Here is an 18,821-nt window from a genome sequence, read left to right on the forward strand (position 1 = left end):
TATTTAAGTCATATGTAACTTATCTAAAGTAACTTATAATCCAAACGCCTTCTAAATATCTTATACTCTTAACTCAAAAGTTAAAGTTAATATGGTGACAAAATAATGGGTAACATGCCACAAGTATGCACTTTGGATAACTTGTAACAATTGGCTCTTCAGTGAATGACAAGAATATACACGAGAGGTGAGAGATCAATAGAGATCTTAATAAATATACATGACTTCAATTAAATAGCAATTTATAATATTTTATGTTCTAATATAACCAATGATTTAAACAACTTAAAATAATTTATAAATATATTCTTATCATTCATGTGGCATGGTTTGCCTAAGTTTTGAATTTGTCTCATTTTTTGACATTGTTCCGTTACAAGCCTGCCAAACTGAAATGCAGAATAATTGAGCGATGCTTGGAATAGGGTATTTGGAAGTAGATATTGAAATGATGGGATCCCCACTTTCATCTTTTCATATTAGATGGTCAGTAAATCTCATCCTAAGGTATGAATCAATGGGTGAAAAGGAAATCCAATACTTTTAAACTGACAGCTTCCCATCTCCTGAAATCGATGGACAGTAGGGCTGTCAATGGGTCGGGCCTCAGGTAGGCCTCAGCCCGGATTCTAAACTGTTTCGGGCCTGGCCGTTGAGCTGGCTCTATTCAAAATTCTTATTTTCAGGCCGGAGCCGGCCCATTGGCATCCCTATTGGACAGGCATGGCTGTCAATGGGCCAGGCAGAAGTTGGTTTTGGACTGGATTTTGAACTATTTATTCTGATTTTGAAGGCGTGAACCCGGCTCATTGACACTCCTACGGACAGTGAGGGCATTGTTCGATACTCCCAGAGAGTATGATTGGTGATGCAGGGGCAGTTAGAATTTACTCAGCAATTGCACAGGTGGCATATAAATTATTCAAATTGAAGCGTCCAAATTACAAGTGCCATGCACCATGAACAAATAACGACGCTTTTATTTGACTGTCACTATTGAATTGGTGGAGATTATCCAATGGTTAAAAATGAAAAATATCCAACGGTCCTGTTTAGAAAAATAAATAAAAAAAATCCATGAATCAGATATTAAGATTCAATTAACCAATCTGATTCGGAGAGTGTGACTTTGCGACAGTCGATCCACAGTTTAGTCCGTTTAATTGAAGTTAGTTATGAGCGACTGCGTATCAAATGTTATACCAGCCATAGTATCAAATAACACCCAATTGGCAAACGCGTGCGAGACCCCAAATCAGGTGGGTCCCACCTCGAATGATCAACGTAGCAGATCATTCGCGAGCGTGCAATCCTAACTTATGGATTCGGTGTGTCCTGAATGAAGAAACGAATGGCCAAGGTCGGTTCGGTTGACTTCTTTAGAGAACATTCTTCCTTCCAAGGTCCTCAAAAACAATGAATGATTGGGGTATTGTCCCACCGACCTGATTTATGTAACGTGGTCAAATCCAAGGTAGGACGCAACCGACCATCGGTTCGGATACTGGAAAAGTGTCGCACGATAAGCTTGTAAAAACTCTAGAAGGGCCATACTGTAAATTTCATCAATATCCGGGGCAGTCCTGCCACTATCGGTGGTCCGTTGGACATTTGAAAATTCAAAAAAGCAAGCCACTATAAACACGAAATGAAGTTGGCGAAGCGTTGTTTTTGGAGCGAAAGACAGAAATTTCCTGGCGCACTATCGGCCGACTCCCCCTTCAGAAACCTCTCTCTCTCTCTCTCTAAACCCTAGCTTTTTTTCGTTTCAGAAACCCTAGCTTTTCTCTCGCCACCAGAAATTCTAGCTTTTTATCGCTATTGGAGACCCTACCTTTTCTTTTTCCCCATCATCCACCTGCGATCTGACACGGTAAACGTCAAAAGGTACTCACGCACGCCACAGGTACTTGCAGACTTTTCATTTTTTTTGCCTTTTTAGATTCTCTTTTCTCGAATCCTGTTTTCTGTTATGCTGATTTCTCTGCTTCGATTTCGATGCTCCTGTCGTTTCTAATGTTAATTATCTTATCTTGATTTCTTCCTGTTGTTGAGGAATCGTGATTTTAGGGTTTATATATATTATCTTGTTTTGTTTGTGAGATGGGAGAAAGGATTTGAGTTTGTCAATTGTCTTTTTCTTGCTCACGATTTTCGAGAACAAAGTTTGACACGTTATATCTTTAAGGTTTTGTGTGTTTTCTTTAGGATTTGATTCTTTTGGTGAGTTCTGAGAAGGAAATTGAATTCCTAAGTGTGCATCCTGCGTGCGGATTTGGATTCCAGATTGAAGTCCAGACAATCTGATCTGGGTTTCATCACCGATGTTTATATGAAATTCTATAGAGAAAATAAAGAGTAGTTCTGGTTGTTTGGAGGATCTCGAACAAAAATGTGGATTTCAAGGGTAAAAGTTGCAATACGGTTTTGATGTTTGAGTTTAGATCCCTTCTTTTTATTGTTTGCAATCCTTTTCTGTTTTTTCCTGTTTAGTGTATGATTCTTTCCTCAGGATGAGGATTCATGTGGAAGGTTAAAATTGAGTTTTGTTTTTAATTTATCTTATTTTGGAACTAGGATAGCTTGGTATTGATTTCAAGTTGTTATGGAAAGTTTGTGGGTATTTTATGCATTTAGGCTGCTTTTGGATTCTCAACTGAATTGAATTGCAATCACTAAATTCAAGAAAGGGTGAGCAGGCAAAGTCTGGCTAGTCTCACTTCTTTCGGTGGCCCCCAAGTTGTGGTTACTATCATTTCAAGGCCAAGTTGAAGTGCATGGAGCTGTACTTGGTGCTAACCCCCACTCTGGTCGGTTCCTGTAATGTTGAATTGCAATTCATTTCGATTGAGCTTCCAAAAGCACCACCATTGTTGCTGTTCAAAAAAAGAAGAAAAAAGGGCATCATTATTGTCTTTGTAGTGCCTACAAAAAGTTTCACCAATCAGATTGCCGAGTTCCATTGAAATTGGTCCTTTCTAGAAAGGATACACCCAAAATGAGAATTCTGAAAAAATTGAAATTCGAAATCTGAATTTTTTTTTTCTTTTATATATACTGAGTATAAGAGAATAGGTTCTCCAAGTTTCCTGTCCTGAAGATTTTTGCAGATTATTTAGGAAGAATTGGGATTGGTTCTAGAGTTGACTTTGGTAAAAAATTGAAAATTTTGACCTTTTATTTTCCAACACTTTTCAGTTGGCATCGGAGATGTTTGGAAGGTTGAATGGTGTGAACAATAAAATGGAAGCTGAAGGGAAGGATGATCTTAAGGTGCCTCTTCTACAGCCTTCAGAAAGTGTTGCAGTCAGTGTCTCCAGGCCATCTCCAAAAAGAATCAGGAAATCTAAGACGGTGAAGTTTAAAATTGGGGGAATTAAATGTGCTTCTTGCGTAGTTTCCATCGAATCAGCGCTAGGGAAGCTTCAAGGCATTGAAAGCGTTGCAGTCTCACCAATTCAAGGCCAGGCTGTTATCAGATACAGACCAGAATCCATCAATGTAAGCCAGCTTTAGAGAACTTTCATAGGCATGATTATGTGACACTAAGCCTACTTAATCACTACAGTGAGCACATAAGTAGGGCTGTCAATATGCGTGGGCTTTGGCTGGGCAAGGGTAAGCTCAAAGTGGTCTGTTCATTTGAATTGAGGCCCCGGTGCATGCAGCCCATGACATTCATAAATGGACTCGTTGCCGGCCTTAATAGGAAAGCTATCAAATCTGAAGCCACAGTACAGCCCATTATATGTTGGAATTTGGGCCCCAGATTTTGGCTTTGGCCAAGGCTCATTTTGGACAAATCCTAATTGGCCTCCTAGTCAGTCCTAACATAAGTTGGGCACTTTAGATTCAGGGACATCCCTGCGTCTGGGGCATCAATTCTAAGCATGAGTTATGTCAGATGGTGACTGTCAATATGCGTGGGCTTTGGCTGGGCAAGGGTAAGCTCAAAGTGGTCTGTTCATTTGAATTGAGGCCCCGATGCATGCAGCCCATGACATTCATGTTGGGGGCCTTGCACAAAACCTTAGGATCTAGCCTCCAAAAACAAATCAGAATTATGGGATACTAAATTAATGAAATAAATCAAAGCATAAACCACACGACACGAGATTTTTACGTGAAAAACCCTCAAAGAGGGACCTTGTCCAGATCAACAATCCACTATGAAGTAGAACGTTACAACCTTCTTCACTCATGCAGGAGTGAATAAACAATAAGAGAATAAAAGAAAAAACGGAGAGATCTCATCGATCACGAGGACGTCGAAGCGTTGAGATGTCGAGTGCACAGTAGATCACCTCTACGAGCATAGCCTCCCTTCCACAAGCTTCCTCTCTTTCTTTTTCTCTCTCTCTCTCTTTCTCACACCTTTGATAGCCCTAAACCCTTTAGCAAAACCTTGCAAAGCTTTAGGAAACCCTCTTACATTGCCTAGAAAGGCCCTAGGCACCCATATTTATAGATTTGGAAACCCCCTTTCGCACCTCATGCGAAACCGCCTCCAATTTTAGCAATCCGCACAAGATCCAGACTCAAATATGCGTAAGCTTGACTAGTCGAGCCGTGTCCTCGACCGGTCGAGCGGCCCACTCGACTAATCGAGCGCCTCGGAGAAAAAACATTGAATGGTCGCTGGACTTTGAGTCGAGCCCCACTTGACCGGTCGAGCGCCACCCACGACTGGTCGAGCAACGCGGTGAATTACTCCGATTTTGCACCCGCTGCTCCATCTGCTCTGAATTGAGGAGGAAAAACCCCATCAAATCTCTCCCTTTCTGACTCAGGAGGAATTCACCATCTAAGAGCTTGCGCATGAACACACAGTAGACCGACTCTCTTCTGTCAATCCCATGCTTCAACATAAACGAGTTGAACTTTTTGTACCATTGCCGTGGAGCTTGTTTTAGCCCATACAAGCTCTTCCTTAGCCTACACACTATATGCTCTTTGCCCTTGACTTCGATGTACTTCAGCCTCTGTCGTCGACAATACTACGACCTTCTGTAGCTTGCTCTGCCAAGAAACCACTCCCCTTGCAAACGTGAACATGAACCCCGATGTAGACTTCCTGGAGTCTATGTCACCTGCCATATCTGCATCCGTGTAGCCCTCTAACATAAGTTTTCCGTTAGCATAGCATAGGCTCAACTTGGATGAGCCTCTTAGATACCGCAGTATCCACTTCACCATATCATAGGTGTGGTTCTTATACAAGGATCTCATCTCCTCTTATATAGCTTTCAACCACTTCCCTTTCTGCTCGTCGGCTAGGGCCTTAGAATAATCTTCTGTCTCTCTCCCATTATTGAGCGTAATGTACTCATCCAGCGAGTACCTCTTGGACGGCTGTGTCTCTAGATGACCTCCTCACCTGTGGCTCAACAGGTGGATCAAGTGGGGGCTGCTACCCTGGTCCGTCTTCTAAAGGAACTCTCTCATCCTCTGCACCTTGCTGTATTACCCCGTCATTAGGCACCACGAGAGGAATAATCGGATCCATATCCTCTAGCTCACCTGAACTAGGCTGATTCTTCTCTGGCTCACCAATGTCTTCTATACACTGATCTTCAAAGAATACCACATCTCTGCTCCTGATGAGCTTTTTCTGTGTCGGATCCAACAATCTATAACCGAATTTTTCATCACCATACCCCAAGAACACACACTGCCTAATCTTCATATTGAGCTTTGACCTCTCGTCCTTTGGTACGTGAACATATGCTCTGCATCTAAACACCCTGAGATGACTGTACGATGGATCCTGTCCAGTCCACACCTTCTCAGGTACTTCTCCATTCAACGGGGCTGATGGAGACCTGTTTTTCAAATACACCGTCATGTGCATTGCTTCTCCCCAAAACATCTTGGGCAACTTCGCATGGGATAACATGCATCTGATTCTCTCTACAATAGTGCGATTCATTCGCTCAGCCACACCATTATGTTGAGGGGTCTTGGGAACTGTTTGTTCATGCCGTATACCCAGGGACTTACAATACTTATGAAAGTCACTAATGTTTCCACCACCATTGTTAGTGCGGATGCACTTCAATGATCTACATGTCTCTCTCTCTCTCGATTTAAACACACCAAAGACCTCATCCTTGGATTTCAAAGCATAAACCCAAACCCTCCTAGGTGCATCATCTATAAAAGTGACAAAATACAACGCTCCACCCAAGGTTTTTGTCTTCACAGGACCACAAACATCAGAATAAACCAAATCTAATGCATGCACTTTATTAACATGAGAAACAGATTTAATAAATGAAACTCTATGCTGTTTCCCTGATAAACAATCAATATAGGTTTTGAGAGGTATACCTGTCACGTCTGGAAGGAGCCGCTTCCTCGCTAATAGCTGAAGCCTTTTTTCACTCATGTGGCCTAGACGCCTGTGCCACATGTCAATAGTTGAATCTTCTGCTACGTTCAACCCACCCTTGCACACATTAACACTTGCTTTGTAAAGAGTGCAACACTTCTTTCCTCTGGCTGCGATCAAAGAACCTTTGATGAGCTTCCAACGCCCACAAGCAAACCGGCTTTCATAGCCATCATCATCCAACCTTCCCATCGACATCAAGTTGAGGCGAAGGTCTGAGATATGCCTCACATCCCTGAGAACCAATGTGCAGCCCACATTGGTCTTCACACAAATATCACCGACCCCTACGATCTTCGATACGCCAAATTTTCTCATCTTCACGGTCCCATAGTCACCTGACTTGTAGCTTGTGAAGAAATCCTTGCGTGGAGTCGCATGAAAAGAGACTCCTGAGTCAATCACCCAGTCGTTGTCTTGACTCGTAGCCGTGAAACAAACATCATAATCTGCTGAAAGAATAACTACAACGTCGCCATCTGAAGCGACCGCAGTGGAATCTGATTCATCTTCCTTCTTCTTTTCTTTTCCTTTCTTGTCGTTCTTATTCTTACGACATTCATGCTTATAGTGGCCCTTCTTGTCATAATTTCAGCATTCAACATCCTTCCTGGTACTCGACTTGCCTCTTGATTTATTTCGAGCCTTCCCACCCTTCCTGTTATTTCCTCTCTCCTGTTCCTGTGTCACAAGGGCCTCTTGTTGAGTAGACCCCCGAGACTTCCTCCTTGTATCCTCATTGAAGAGATAGCTAGTTACTTGTTCCATGGATACCTTTCCGTCTGACGCGGAGTTACTTAGAGATACCACCAAGTCTCTCAACTGTCAGGCAATGAGCTAAGCAATAGCAAAGCTTGTAATTCATTATCCAAGACCATCTTTATAGTGGAGAGCTGGTTCAAAATATTGTTGACCTCATTCATGTGCTCAGCCATAGAACCACCATCTTTGAACTTGAGATTCACAAGTCATCTTATCAAGAAGATTTTATTACCGGCTGTCTTCCTCTCATACAACCCTTGTAGTTTCAGTCATAGGCTAGCGGCTGAGGTCTCTGTAGACACATGATGGAATACAGAATCATCCAACCATTGTCTAATAAACCCCACCGCCTTCCGGTCCAACTTGTTCCAATCATCATCAGAGATATCCTTGGATTTTGCTGATATCCCTAAAATTGGAGAATACAGGTCCTTTCAATAAAGCAAGTCCTCCATCTTAGCCTTCCATATGATCCAGTTAGAACCATTAAGGCTAATCATCCTTGATGAGCCACCTTCCATAATTCAGAATTGATCCCACTCCGTTCAATGAACTTAGCTCTGATACCACTTTGTTGAGGGCCTTGCATAAAACCTAAGGATCTAGCCTCCCAAAATAAACCAGAATTATGGGATAAAAAAGCAATGAAATAAATCAAAGCATAAACCACACGACACAAGAGATTTTTACGCGGAAAACCCTCAAAGAGGTAAAAACCACGGGACCTCGTCCAGATCAACAATCCACTATGAAGTAGAACATTACAACCTTCTTCACTCACGCAGGAGTGAATAAACAATAAGAGAATAAAAGAAAAAACGGAGAGATCTCACCAATCACGAGGACGTAGAAGCGCCGAGATATCGAGTGCACAGTAGTTCACCGCTACGAGCATAACCTTCCTTCCATAAGCTTCCTCTCTCTCTTTCTCTCTCTCTCTCACACACCTTTGATAGCCCTAAACCCTTTAGCAAACCTTTGCAAAGCTTTAGGAAACCCTCTTACATTGCCTAGAAAAGCCCTAGGCACCCATATTTATAGATTTGAAAACCTCCTTTCGCACCTCATGCGAAACCGTCTCTAATTTCCGCAGTCCGCACAAGATCCGGACTCAAATCTGCGTAAGCTCGACTAGTCAAGCCATGTCCTCGACCAGTCGAGCCGCCCACTCGACCGGTCGAGCACCTCCCTCGACTGGTCGAGCACCTCGGAGAAAAACATTGGATGGTCGCTGGACTTTGAGTCGAGCCCCACTCGATCGGTCGAGCAACGCGGTGAATTACTCCGATTTTGTACCCGCTGCTCCATCTCTCCTCTGAACTGAGGAGGAAAAACCCCATCAATTCATAAATGGACTCGTTGCGGGCCTTAATAGGAAAGCTATCAAATCTGAAGCCCCAGTCCAGCCCATTATCTATTGGAATTTGGGCCTTTGACCAAGGCTCAGTTTGGACAATTCCTTATTGGCCTTCGAGTCAGTCCTAACATAAGTTGGGCACTTGAGACTCAGGGACATGCCTGTGACTGGGGCATCAATTCTAAGCATGAGTTATGTCAGATGGTCATACCTTTGTTCTTGTTCCCTATCTAAGTAATATGGTGTTGAGATTGTGTTTGCATGTCCATTGTTCTTTGAGTTCTTGTATGTATTTGAAATCAGTTGTATGTCTAGGAAATCTGGACCTATTTGGTTGCCTTCACCAACGTTAGTTTATAGATGCATTGGGTGTTTACATGCACATACTGTTTCCTATGCTATGAAATGTGGTTCTGTAGTTCTTTATTTTTTGATTTGCTCTCTTCTCATGTAAGCAACTTTCAGTTTGTGTATGGACCAATTAGCTTATAAAATTTTCAAACCAGGAGCTCTTTTTCCTCCTAATTTTGATAGAACTAGCTAACCTTCCAGCCCTCAACCAGCTATTGTCATCTTTCTATTTCTGAAAACTGGAAGTATTCACAGTTGATCCTTTCCTCAGGCAAAAACAATCAAAGAAGCTGTTGATGACCTAGGCTTCCAAGTTGATGAATTTTCTGAACAAGATATAGCTGTATGTCGGCTCCGAATTAAAGGCATGGCCTGCACCAGCTGTTCTGAGTCTATAGAGCGGGCCCTCCTCACGGTTGATGGAGTGAAGAAGGCCGTGGTTGGTCTTGCACTTGAAGAAGCTAAGATCCATTTTGATCCAAACGTCACCGACTCTGATCACCTTCTCCGATCCATCGAAGATGCAGGATTTGGAGCTGATCTCATCAGTTCTGGAGATGAAATGAACAAAGTGCACCTAAGGCTCAAAGGCCTCTCTTCTCCCGAAGAAGCTGCTATCGTTCAGTCCTCCCTCGAGTCAGTGGAAGGTGTGGATCATGTGGAAATGGATTCAGCAGGCAACAAAGTAACTATTACCTATGACCCAGATCTCACCGGTCCAAGGTCTCTTATACAATGTGTTCAAGAAGCTGGCCATGGCCCCAACTTCTACCATGCAAGCATATACACTCCTCCAAGAAGAGGAGAAGCTGAACAGCAACATGAGATTGAGGTTTATAGGAACCAATTCCTTTGGAGTTGCCTGTTTTCAGTTCCTGTGTTTCTCTTCTCCATGGTATTTCCCATGCTTCCTTATGGGAACTGGTTAAACTATAAGCTTCACAACATGCTTACAATTGGGATGCTGCTGAGATGGGTCCTTTGCACACCTGTACAGTTTATCATTGGCCGAAGGTATGCCATTGGTCGTCTCATCGATATTATGCTGCTGTTTTGTAACTTATTGTTATAGTTCTTATCAGCTGCTATTGCTATAGGTTTTTTGTTTTCTTTATTAAGAAATGGAAGGAGACGAACAAGGAGAGGGAAAAAAACAAAGGGGGGAAAATTGAGAGGAGACTAATTTTCATAATGCCCCGTGATTAAACTGTTTTTCTAAAAATAATTTTGATGCTTTTGTTAGAGAAAGTTTATTTATGCGAGTTCATTTTGCTATTCCCTCAGGGCACCATAACCTTTCATACATTTTCTTTTTTACTACTAGTGGCATGTCCTAACTTCTTCCACCCACTGATAAACATCTGGCCAACTGCAACCAATTAAGGTAATTCATTCTCATCTAATTTCAGTGTTAATAACTGATCCTAAATGTGGATCTTGATGACTAGACCCCCCAGGTGGAAGCACCTTTTTGATCACCCATCCCCAAATAATCTCCCGGCAACACAATGAAGGGAAATATGACGAATAGGGATGAAAAAGAAATCAATCAACAAAACCAACTGTACCACATACCATAGTCCAACGAACCTATAACAGCTATATGACAAACATCACAACTTCAGTGAATTGTGGGTTCACCAAGTGTCGCTTGACATCCACAAACAAGATGAATAGGGAGCTCCTGAATATGAATGGGGAAGACAGGCCACACGAAGGCAACAGAGGATGTCAACAACCATACAAGGTACTGGACATTGCTGCTGGCAGCGGTTCTGGGACAGATTGGGGGGAAAATAATGTTAGTGAGCTAATAAAGGGTGTCAATGGGCCAGGTTGGCCCGTTGGGCTTCTGGGCCTGGTCCACCTTGGGCTGGAGTATCAGGCCTGAGGGACAGGCTCAGGCTTAAAAATCAAGCCCATTTCAAAATCAGACTGAGCTTGGACATAAATGTCCGAAAGTCCAGCCCAGCCTGCTAGAGCTTGGAAATGAGAGAGAATATGTTATTGGTTTTTGTGAGTAGTTATTTGGGTCTGATTTTCCTTCTTGAGAAGTGTATGAATGGTTTCATTTTTATGGGCTAGCAATTCAGAAAATGGGAGCTAAAAATCTCTTAGTAGAAAAGATGATGGAGAAATGAAATAAAAGAAGTGGAGGAATGTGTTTGCTTATAGAGAGGGTTGGATTTTTCCTCTTCTTCTTCTTCTTCTTCTTCTCTCTCTCTCTCTCTCTCTCTCTCTCTCTCTCTCTGAGGCTGGACTCGGGCTCAGGCCCAGCAAAAACATATCAGCTGGACTCAGGCTGGACTATTTTGGCCTGTCACGGGCTTGAGCTTATGTTGGAGGTTGCGGGCCGGGCTGGACAGTACTCGGCCCGGCCCGTTGACACCCCTAGAGATAATGGCCTCCCTTACCCATTTTATTAAAATTTACGTATTTTATTAAAAGAGAATGTACAAATGGTTATGCCGTCCTGGGGGAGCACTGAAATGAACATACATTAATAAACTCTCTCTCTCTCTCTCTCTCTCTCTCTCTCTCTCTCTCTCTCTCTCTCTCTCTCTCTCTCTCTCTCTCTCTCTCTCTCTCTCTCTCTCGGGCTGGACTCAGGCTCAGGCCCAGCAAAAACATATCGGCTGGACTCAGGCTGGACTATTTTGGCCTGTCACGGGCTTGGGCCTATGTTGGAGGTTGCGGGCCGGGACACCCCTAGAGCTAATGACCTCCCTTACCTATTTTATTAAAAAGTTACCTATTTTATTAAAAGAGAATACACAAATGGTTATGCCGTCCTGAGGGAGCACTGAAATGAACATACATTAATAAACTCTCTCTCTCTCTCTCCGACACTTTTTAACTATTGAACTGTCAGTCATTGAGTCATTGCCCACCTAGGCTAAGATGAAAAAAAGACCCAACCAGGCACTTTATTTTTGTGGCAATTCATGCTTGCTTGGTTGGGCAGATTGGTGATTCCAAGTAATTGCTAGTTGGTTCTAGCCATTGGAATTAAGCAGCTTTGCTGTTCTTTAAAATTTCACAATTGACAACATCACCGTTGATTGAAGTGAACACAAACTGTAGAGTTATTTCATCAATTTTCTGGGGATCTTGTTACTGAAAGAACAGGTGTATGCCAGTAAGTTTACATAAAGTGGGTAACTGTATGGCTGTTGTTGTTAATTCAGGTTTTACGTTGGATCTTACCATGCGTTGAAACGGGGGTTTGCTAACATGGATGTTTTGGTTGCATTGGGCACCAATGCTGCTTATTTTTACTCCCTATATATCATTGTAAAAGCAGTGACTTCATATTCATTCGAAGGGCAAGATTTCTTTGAAACCAGTGTCATGTTGATATCTTTCATTCTTCTGGGAAAGTATTTGGAGGTGGTGGCAAAGGGGAAGACATCGGATGCTTTGGCAAAGCTTACAGATCTTGCTCCTGATACAGCATTTCTATTGAATTTGGATGGGGATGGGAATATGATTTCAGAGATGGAGATCAGCACTCAGCTGATACAAAGGAATGATGTCATCAAGATTGTTCCTGGTGCAAAAGTTCCTGTGGATGGAATTGTTATAAGGGGTCAAAGCCATGTAAATGAGAGCATGATCACTGGAGAGGCGAGGCCGATTGCTAAAAGACCGGGAGACAAGGTTCTATTGCTTTTTCCATTGGTGTTCCTTTTTTTTACTTTCTTTTTTCTTTTGTGGTTTTGCACATATAATATATTTGTGCCAAATGCCGAACATTTTATGGACAGGTTATTGGTGGGACAGTGAATGAGAATGGATGTTTGCTGGTTAAGGCCACTCATGTTGGGTCAGAGACTGCACTGTCCCAAATAGTACAACTGGTAGAAGCTGCTCAGCTTACCAGAGCACCTGTTCAAAAACTAGCAGATCGTATTTCCAAGTTCTTCGTTCCTTCAGTAAGTTCTGCCCTCCTAAAATCTTCATTAACTTTTAAAAATCGCCAAGATCCAATCTCAAAGTTTCCTTTTTTAAGTAGTTCTGCTTACAACACCCATGTGAATGCTCCATCCTAGAGAGTGTGCGTTTTGATTTTATTTTTTTGCGAGTTACATGGCATATTCTGTTGACAATGTAAAATGTGATTTCCATTTTCTTTTGTCCCTCTATGTTTCAGGTCGTTGTGGCGGCATTCCTTACGTGGCTATGCTGGTTTATCCCAGGAGAAGCTGGCATTTACCCTCGGCATTGGATTCCGAAGGCCATGGATGGGTTTGAGCTAGCGCTGCAGTTCGGGATTTCAGTATTGGTGGTTGCATGCCCGTGTGCTCTAGGACTTGCAACCCCGACAGCAGTAATGGTCGCCACAGGAAAAGGTGCTTCTCAGGGCATCCTCATTAAAGGCGGTAATGCACTCGAAAATGCACACAAGGTAAGTTGAAACATAGCTGAGCAGTTCTTGAAAATTAAGCAAAAAGTAGAATAAACAATTACTACAGTTTCTATTTTACTGTTCTGGTGAATTGTTTCGTGGTTCAAGTTGCAAATTGATGATGTTTTGATTCTCTGCTTCGGTTACAGGTGAAAATTGTCATTTTCGACAAGACTGGAACACTGACGATTGGAAAACCGATGGTAGTTAACACAATGCTTTTCTTCCATGTGCCGATCCAGGAGTTCTGTGATCTGGCTGCAGCTGCTGAGGTAAGCATCTAAGTTATGACCTATTTCTTCTGTCTCAGAACAAGATTTCTTTGCTGTTCTTGGATTCTTCTTTAGGTCTGTCAGTGAGCCAGCCAGCCTGGATAGTCTGGCCTATTTTCCTTCTGGGCATGAAATTTAATCCCAGCCTGTCCTTTAACAGCGACAAACTGCTCAAATTTGGGGTTCCATTAGGCTTTAATCATGGTTTAGAAATCATTCGATATGGCTTGGTATTGTCTGAGTCATGATGGTTTCGGTCCCAAACGAAACAAGTTGCCACACTGACACTGACTGAAATGGGACTGGGTCAGACCTAGTCATATTAGTTTGGAAAATTATCTGATATGGCTTGGTATCAACCGAGTTGTATTGCTTACCGTCCGAAATGAAGCAAATCACCACACTGGTACAGGACTGAAATGGAACCTAGTCATACTGAGTCGGATCTATTTGGGGCGAGTCATACCAGTTCTAGTTCCCAGGAGAGTCCACTCCAAATTTGCTACTTAAATCCATCTCCGACCCAGCTCTGATCTGTTTATTCATCAAGACTGATTTTCGGGCCCACCCCACACCCCAAAAATGAGACTTGAGTCTGGCTCCTGGTATGTTGGATCTTGGTACCTCACTGACTAGCCTGGCCAATCGAGAGAGCTACCTCTCCTGCACACGCATTCCTCTGAGGCTGTCGAATTCATGAGCTGGCACCAAACATATCAGGCACGTTCATTCATATGCACAAGACACACCCATGAGCGCTTACACGTGTTCCTAAACCTGATGTTATTTTCTTGGAGAAAGTTTAGGGATTTCCCAATACATTCCCATTGATTTTTATTTTTATTTTTATTTTTTAATTTTTTATTGACAGGCCAACAGTGAGCATCCTCTGGCAAAGGCGGTAGTTGACCATGCTAAGAAGCTGCATCAGCAGTATGGGTCCAACATTGACCATTTAGAAGCCAAGGACTTCGAGGTTCATCCAGGAGCTGGTGTGACCGCAAACGTTGGTGGCAAAGCAGTCCTGGTAGGGAACAGGAGGCTTATGCTGGATTGCCAGGTCCCCTTAAGCCCTGAGGTTGAAGACTACATGTCGGAGTCCGAACAGCTAGCTCGCACATGCGTTTTGGTCGCCATTGATGGGAGGATTGCCGGGGCTTTTGCAGTGACGGATCCGTTGAAGCCGGAAGCTGAGCGTGTGGTGTCGTTCCTCCAGTCAATGAACATCTCAAGCATTATGGTGACTGGTGACAACTGGGCCACAGCAACTGCCATTGCGAGGGAGGTTGGGATCGGCACGGTGTTTGCTGAGATGGACCCTCTGGGGAAAGCTGAGAAAATCAAAGAGTTACAGGTAAAAAGTCCAACCGCAGTTTTGAACCTCAGCTAACAAATTTGTGCCACCCCAAAGAACTGTAAGCATCACCTAAGCCAATGTGGCAGGTTATGTGTAATATCAAGGCAGTTCATCAGGTGGGCCCCACTGTAAGAATATGGGCCATTGGTCAGGTGTTCATAACCATCCACATTTTTCATAAACATTTGGCCCATCTGCAGACCGGACAGGCCTGATTTAGTCTACGTCATACACCACCGGATGAACAGCCTGAATTTCACACATGCAACGTTAGCACGTGTGGGAAAGTAATATTTGCCAGTAGCCATCTCATTCTTCATGTTAACCATGATGTCTTACATACAATACAGATGAAAGGGATGACTGTGGCTATGGTGGGTGATGGAATCAATGACTCGCCAGCCCTGGTTGCTGCTGATGTTGGCATGGCGATCGGCGCAGGCACTGATGTCGCAATTGAAGCCGCTGACGTTGTCCTCATCAAGAGCAACTTGGAAGATGTAATTACGGCCATCGATCTCTCAAGGAAGACCCTTTCCAGGATCCGGCTCAACTACGTGTGGGCCCTGGGCTATAATGTACTCGGCATGCCAATTGCCGCCGGCATCTTGTTCCCGTTCACCGGGATCAGGTTACCACCCTGGCTTGCAGGTGCTTGCATGGCGGCATCGTCACTCAGCGTCGTGTGCTCCTCTCTCCTACTGCAGTCTTATACGAAGCCTTTACATGTTCAAGACACTCGAGGACCAGTCGATTACTCAAACTCTGTGTGAGCTGGTGGGCCACAAGGCATATGGCTTGTTTCAGCATTCGTAAGTATCACTATTGATGTACTTCATTTGATAATAATGCAACTGAACATCTTTTGGTCATATAAGAAAATAAAATGTTGGGGTAGTTTACTTAGTTCATTAGATCCATGGGTTGTTCATGTCATTCGTGTGGGGCCCATTATTTGATAATCCAAACTTGTGATATCATGGACCCTTATCACGGATGGAGGGATGCCTGGAAATCTTGCAAAGTTAGCAATTGGATTCATGGTTGAGACAAGAAATACAGCAATGGTCCATGTTCAGTGGAAAATATCTTTCTATCTGCAAGATTCCATCCCCATCGCTGGTGAGGCCTATGATATCGGCGGTTTGGATTGTGGGATCGCCGGAAGATGGGCCTTCTGTGCTCATTAGCAAACTGCATTTATTGATGGCCAGGACCTTACAGGGCTCCAGTTGGGTCCCATTTCCTGATCTGAGTCGTGATCTGCTTAGGTGTGATGGCCCCTCTTCACCACCGTCTGATGATGAACAAGGCAGACATCAGATGGCTGAGATGATTGGATTTATCTTCCATCCACAGCAAGTGTGATGGATGTCCAAATGCTTGTTTGGATAAAACAAGCACCTAAAAAACAAGTCCTTTCAGGTAAAAAAATCAAAGAAATTGGGATTCGACCTCAGTCCAAATGGGCCATGATTATAGGTCAAAATTTCCTAGTGATGGGAGGATTATTGTTAGGCTCTTTTTCGACTGGCCAGTTGCACGTTGCACTCAGGTTTCCACTTTATACAGCTGGGGCCCATTGCTCATTGTTCTACACCATTGGTCTATCAGACAGTATCGTGGATGAACCCTAACCAAGAAGTGTCCCAGATTGGAAGATCCCAGCCACTAATTCTGGGCCTTCTTTTCCGTTGAATGTGGATAGTTGCTGTACTTCTCTTCAAAACTGTCTATTTGCCTGCCACAGATTGAAAGGATTTGATCTTCACATCCAAGAGTTTTTTGGACGATCATCCATCCACAAGGGGGGGACAAATAAAGCAATGGTCTAGATTACTGAAACATAGCCCAACGCAAATCCTTGCTTCTTGTGTTGAGTTTATATTGGAATGAAAATACCCCTCCACGAGTCATTCTCATGTGATTTTCTCTGTAGGGGCCCAATCTTGTGGTCCACGGGTAAATTCTTAGTGTGCTAGTTGGCCCGTGTATGATGATGGGAACCGTTCTAAAGGCAGGTCCCACCATGAATACCCCTTGAACCCAAACATCCGGCCAATCCGCTAATTTGATAGGCCATAACACAAGGAAACAATGGGGGAGGACCCCACCATAGAAAAACCAGAGTGAATGTGGGGCCCACCATATAAAAACCAGATTTTATGTAGGGCACACCATAGTTTCCGGTGTGTATATGCCATCTATCCTATTCATATTGTGTCTTGTTGAAACAGTTTTTCTTTGTTCTTTAAAAAAAAATATATTTTGAGACTTGAGAAGGCTCCAACTACCGTATTTCCTCCTTTCAATTCAAACTCCATAAAACTAATGTTTTTGTTAAATAATCCTCCTTTCTGTTCAAAGTGCACAAAACTAATGTTTTTATGAAACCACGATCTCATTGCTGAAACATGATGAAGAGATTTTATTTTATTTTTTTCAGATATTTTGTTTTTGACGTAGGCTCGCTTGAATCGAAACAACAAGATGCATGTAGATAAAGGTAATTCATTGATCAAAATCAACCTAGAAGAACTGGGGTATATGATCATGCAAGTGAACAACAACACAATGATGAAAACCAACAAAAATTGGGGAGCACTATAAAATCTAAGAAAAGTCTCCAAAGTTTTGGATTAAAAAAGATGAAGAGAGATAAATATCCAATCTACATGGCTATTTACAAAAGAGTCTTTAGATGATTATGATTATATGCTTCTTTTTTTCGCTGGAAAGCATGGTATAATTATAATTTGGCATAATTATAAATATTAATTACTATTGGGCACAGAAGCAACCTCAGATCAAATCAAATAAGTAATAAAGAGAGAAAAATCCAAGCAAACACAAAGAACACACGAATCTTACGTAAAAATTTCTAACAAGAAAAACTACGGCACAAAGCGACGATCAATCCACTATAATCAAAAGAGAGTTACAAGAGATGGAACATCTTACGGTAAAAACCCTAACTTTTCCTCAAAAACCCTTGACTCTCAATCTTCTCACGTTCTACTTAACCCTAATCACACTTAACAATGTATTTATGCACTTTCATACAAGATTAGAAAATAAAACTCGTACTTACGCATATCGTTGGTCGAACTATGTGACATTCGGTTGAATCGAACAAACTCACACATTCAGTCGAATTGAAAATGTGCGAAAGTGAACAACGTGCAACTAGAGAATCTACCCCTAATTTGGTCGAACCAAAAGTGACACTGGTCGAACCGTGGTAGGGCTTCTCTACATTAGATTAAAGACACTTGATCAACAATTTACACAGTGGCTTTAATCCTTCATCTCCACTACTCCAAGCTGCTATCACCATTTATAATCATCTTCAACAGTAACACCATCAACATCGCTTCTCATGCACACTTTGTCTTCATTTCTTCTTTGTCAAGCTAAGAGGAGTCAAGCAAAACTAGAACTTATCTGTAAGAACAACTTTCGTAAGCATGTCCGCTGGATTTTTACTGGTGTGAATCTTCTTCAGAGTGACACCTCCTTCATCTAGCATCTGCCGGATAAAATGATAACGAACATTAATATGTTTAGTCCGAGAGTGATATATTGAGTTCTTCGCCAAATTGATTGCGCTCTCATTATCACAACGCACTGTCATGCCTTCTTGTTGAAGCCTCAACTCATTCATCATCTTTTTTAACCAAAAAATATTCTTGAATGCTTTCGTCACTGCCATGTATTTAGCTTCAGTTGTGAAAAGTTCAACCACGTACTAAAGCTTCAATATCCAACTAATAATTCTACCCCTTAATACAAACGAATAACCGAAAGTCGATCTTTTATTATTCACATTACCTGTGTAATCTGCATCCACATATCATACAAGTTTTTTCTCAGAATTTTCAAAAACTAAGATATAGTCCATCATACTTCACATGTAACGAAGT

At 42.5% G+C, this 18,821-nt stretch overlaps 1 protein-coding gene across 3 annotated transcripts; it reads left to right on the top strand.

Annotated features, from left to right (window-relative positions):
• The first annotated feature begins 1,614 nt into the window (after positions 1 to 1,614).
• On the top strand, positions 1,615 to 15,804 carry LOC131222501 (copper-transporting ATPase HMA4). 3 transcript variants are annotated; one of them, XM_058217585.1, is made up of 9 exons: positions 1,615 to 1,906; positions 3,199 to 3,501; positions 9,133 to 9,875; positions 12,050 to 12,521; positions 12,629 to 12,796; positions 13,015 to 13,269; positions 13,419 to 13,541; positions 14,413 to 14,895; positions 15,249 to 15,804. In XM_058217585.1, the coding sequence occupies exons 2-9, from the start codon at positions 3,211 to 3,213 to the stop codon at positions 15,669 to 15,671; spliced, it is 2,958 nt and encodes a 985-aa protein (XP_058073568.1). In that variant the 5' UTR covers positions 1,615 to 1,906; positions 3,199 to 3,210; the 3' UTR covers positions 15,672 to 15,804. The 3 variants fall into 3 exon arrangements, with proteins under 3 accessions (XP_058073568.1, XP_058073569.1, XP_058073567.1); XM_058217586.1 differs by having other exon boundaries at positions 1,615 to 1,887; XM_058217584.1 differs by lacking the exon at positions 1,615 to 1,906 and adding an exon at positions 2,107 to 2,407.
• Positions 15,805 to 18,821: the final 3,017 nt, after the last annotated feature.

Source organism: Magnolia sinica, chromosome 13 (genome assembly GCF_029962835.1).
Source record: "Magnolia sinica isolate HGM2019 chromosome 13, MsV1, whole genome shotgun sequence".
Taxonomy (NCBI): domain Eukaryota; kingdom Viridiplantae; phylum Streptophyta; class Magnoliopsida; order Magnoliales; family Magnoliaceae; genus Magnolia; species Magnolia sinica.

What these genes read in the sequence shown, in the direction of transcription:
- LOC131222501 (XM_058217584.1), top strand. An exon ending in CTAAAAGACCGGGAGACAAG is followed by an intron (nt 12,522 to 12,628) that starts GTTCTATTGCTT and finishes TTTTATGGACAG; the next exon opens with GTTATTGGTGGGACAGTGAA. An exon ending in AGAAAATCAAAGAGTTACAG is followed by an intron (nt 14,896 to 15,248) that starts GTAAAAAGTCCA and finishes CATACAATACAG; the next exon opens with ATGAAAGGGATGACTGTGGC.